Source organism: Eufriesea mexicana, unplaced genomic scaffold (assembly GCF_001483705.2).
Source record: "Eufriesea mexicana isolate 0111107269 unplaced genomic scaffold, ASM148370v2 scaffold305, whole genome shotgun sequence".
NCBI classification, from domain to species: Eukaryota; Metazoa; Arthropoda; class Insecta; order Hymenoptera; family Apidae; genus Eufriesea; species Eufriesea mexicana.
Window position 1 is genome coordinate 208,403 of NW_016908472.1, and position 3,330 is coordinate 211,732.

The 3,330-nt window shown below is 45.0% G+C and overlaps 1 protein-coding gene across 1 annotated transcript in view; it reads right to left on the reverse strand.

Moving 5' to 3' along the window:
- LOC108555849 (growth/differentiation factor 11) overlaps positions 1-2,499 on the reverse strand; it is a 12,100-nt gene extending 9,601 nt beyond the window's left edge. Inside the window, exon 1 of the mRNA XM_017911686.1 lies at positions 2,048-2,499. Within this exon, the coding sequence (XP_017767175.1) occupies positions 2,048-2,420 (373 nt within the window). The 5' untranslated portion in view covers positions 2,421-2,499. The remainder of the gene's footprint in view (positions 1-2,047) is intronic.
- Positions 2,500-3,330: the final 831 nt, after the last annotated feature.

Below are 3,330 nucleotides of genomic sequence, written 5' to 3' on the forward strand. Positions count from 1 at the left end.
AGAGAGAGAGAGAGAGAGAGAGAGAGGAGCCAGGCAATGGCATTTTCACGCGAGACGAGTCACACGCTTCGGAACATTTATCGTATCACTTTTATTTCAACATACTTATTCATATATGTATGCATGTACGTATACGACTATCGCTGGTTGATTATGTACTTTTATTAAGATCGTTTCGCCCGCTAATCGTACCGATTACGCAAAAACACGGACGTGACTTTCAAAACGCGAATACTTCTAGTCATAACGATATTTTCTCGCGATAGATTTCGAATATCTAAAAGGAGATCCGAATCTACGAGCCACGGGTTATTCCGAGCTCATTCCATTACGTATTATTACACCGTGTTTAAATCGAAACCTATAGTGATTAAGGGCAAACCGATAGTTACGATCTCGCGGTGAAGATTATCGATGGCGTTTAAAAAGACCACCTACTTTGATCACATGATGCTCGCGAGAGAAGAAAAAGAGGGAAAAAAAGCGAAGAAACGGAATTTTACGGTGCATCGCAGATAAACGGGTTAACAAACGAACGAGCTTATTTTTACGATTATCCGGACAAAAATTTGGTCGTATAATAGCAGCCGGGGTGGCCAGCCGAGTATCGCTAACGGGTCATTTCTCTCGATCTTCTACCGACAATCGCTCTATAATTACGCGATAATACAATAATGGCACGCTTAAAAGTTCTCCGTAAGCACCTGTAATCACAAGATACGAGACACCTCGCTAATTATACGTGCTGCGAGACACAGCCTGTTACGTTTCGCGCGAATCCTGTCAACCGACCACGACGACCGTCATAGATCAATCGACCATAAAATCACTCGAAAATGATCGGCTTCGTGCTTCTCGTGATTGGATTTTTGCTTTTCGAAGAAAGTCTTGGATTTCTTTCGAAAACGAGACGAGGCAGACAGAGATGGAGGGGAAAAAGTGGGAAACGTGGAGAGGAAGCGCGGGGGGGGGGGGGGGAGATCTATTACGTGCTATACGTCGAAAACTAAAGATAACTTTGTCTCGAAAATTCTATCTCTCGCGTTATGTACTCTTAACCCGTCTTTTCTGTCTTGCAACTTTGTTCTTCGGGCATAGTGGACGTCGTCGTCTCTGTATATGTAGATTATGGAATCGTAACGAGAGGAAATAAAAAAAAAAGAAAGACAACGTACATATGTAGATCGCAAAGATGACCGAATTCGATTTACGCTTAACCAAAGCGGTTGAGCATAAGAAAAGCGGTTGAGCATAAGAGATCTATGAGAAATTTATTCGCACCTGAAGTAGCTGCGATTTACAAACTGCTGAAACAAAAAAGAAAAGAGAAGAAAACAAAAAGAAGAGAGAAAAATTCGATAAATTTCAATATCGTCCCGTGACCGACCCTGGAAACCAAAAGACAAGATCGAATTTCAAATCGATGCCCGGGCTGCCAATTGGAACTCGCGGTAGTGGCGAAGCATGCGAGCAAATCTGAAAAATATTTTTCTACCAGAGAAAACGATACGATCGGACAGCAAATTTAGTTAGACCGAACGAAACGTTATGACACTATTCGCGCAACAACTAGTCTCTCTTTACGCGAAGAAAGCTAATCTCGTTACGAGTTTTGCTCGTCAACTATCTTCAATAGGCAAGCTCACGAGCAAGTTACATAATTTTCGTATTTCAGTTTAATCAAGCAAACGATTGCAGCCGAGTGCGTTTCAATTTAAACTACAATGTTACAAATTGCGGCTTACGCGATCACGGATCAACAAAACGAACGGTTCGTTGGGTTGGAAAGGTTAATTCGGTTACTGTTGCCAAGGAAAAACACAGCAGCCAGCTGCAACATGTGTACAGCGCGTAATCGTTGCAACTACGAACTCCGATATAACTTCGTAGAGTGAAAACGACGTATGTATCTTTCATTCTCTCGCTCTTTTTCTTTCTTTTTTTTTCCCTTCTTCCTACGCGTGGTAAATGGTAAATTGGTTTCGAGGAAAGAGCAAAAGAAATTTTGCAACTCGTCGAAAAGGTCGGAAAAAGATTTATAACTTACGAGGTTGCGCCAGGGCAAAGACGCTCTCCGTTTTGGCAGCGTATTCGTCAATCTCCTCGTGATGCGAGATACCGGGCTCGAGCGGTTGCGGTTGATCCGCTTGCATCCCATACATATCCATCAACTTCGAAATCGGCGGAATTCTTGGCAAAGCTCTGCCCGTCATGTTCGGAGCTTGTTTCAGGCCCAACTTGTTCAAAATTTGTTCCTTAATGGCTTCGAGGCTGAGGGCTCTGATCTCCTCGTGCATTCTACAAGCGTTACAGGTGTTACCAGCCTTCGCTAGATATCTCACGCGAACTCTCCCGATGCCAGGAGCATCGAAGGCACCGAAGAGGACTAGTAAGAGTAGTAACAGCGCCCCCTTGATCATTTTGCTCAAGGTCGTGCTTTAGTCGGATCAGTTACGATCGGTTTCCCTCGCGAAGCGAGCAATCAGATATTCCACTCCATCGCTACGCTTCGCCGATTTTTCCCCTGATCCTTACTTTTCTTCTTCTTCTTCCTCTTCTTCTTTTTCTTCTTCTTCTTCTTCTTCTTCTTCTTCTTTTTATATTTCTTCTTCTTCTTCTTCTTCTTCTTCTTTTTCTTCTTCTTCTTCTTCTTCTTCGGGCAAAGGTTACTCGCTATCCTTTGATCCTTTCCCTTTTTTCCTTATTCTTATCTCGCCTCGATTAAAAATTTATACGCTTCGTCAGTTTCTGTTTTCTCTTCCTCTTCCTCTTCCTCTCCCTTCTCCTCCTCCTCCTCCTCCTCCTCCTCCTCCTTTCCCTCCTCAACCACCATTGCTGGCCTCCACAGATACAAGCAGAATGTACTAGAGCACAGTTGAGCAAAGAAATCCACCGTATTGCAGTGAATAGCACAAAAGCCGTAGATATCCCAGCGCAACCTGACCTAACTTTACCTAAGCAAACGTAGAAAAACTGAATATGACGTGGCGCGACCGCTGCTCTTGGCCACCCCCACCTCCACCTCCTCCACTTCCTCCTTCTTCTCGTCGTCGTCGTTGTCGTCCTCCTCCCCTTCCTCCTTCTTCTCTGCTTCTTCCGCCTCCTCCTCCCCCTCTGCCTCTTTCTTTGCTTCTTCCTCCTCTTCTTCCCCCTCCTCCTCCACCACTGCCACCAATACCACCACCACCACCACTACAACCACCACCTCCTCCCCTCTCTCCTTCTTCTCCTTCTTCTCCTTCTCCTTTTCCTTCTTCTCCTCCTCCTTCTCCCTTGCCTTCTTCTTCTCCTTCTCCTTCTCCTCCCCCTCCTCCTCCTCCTCCCCCTCCT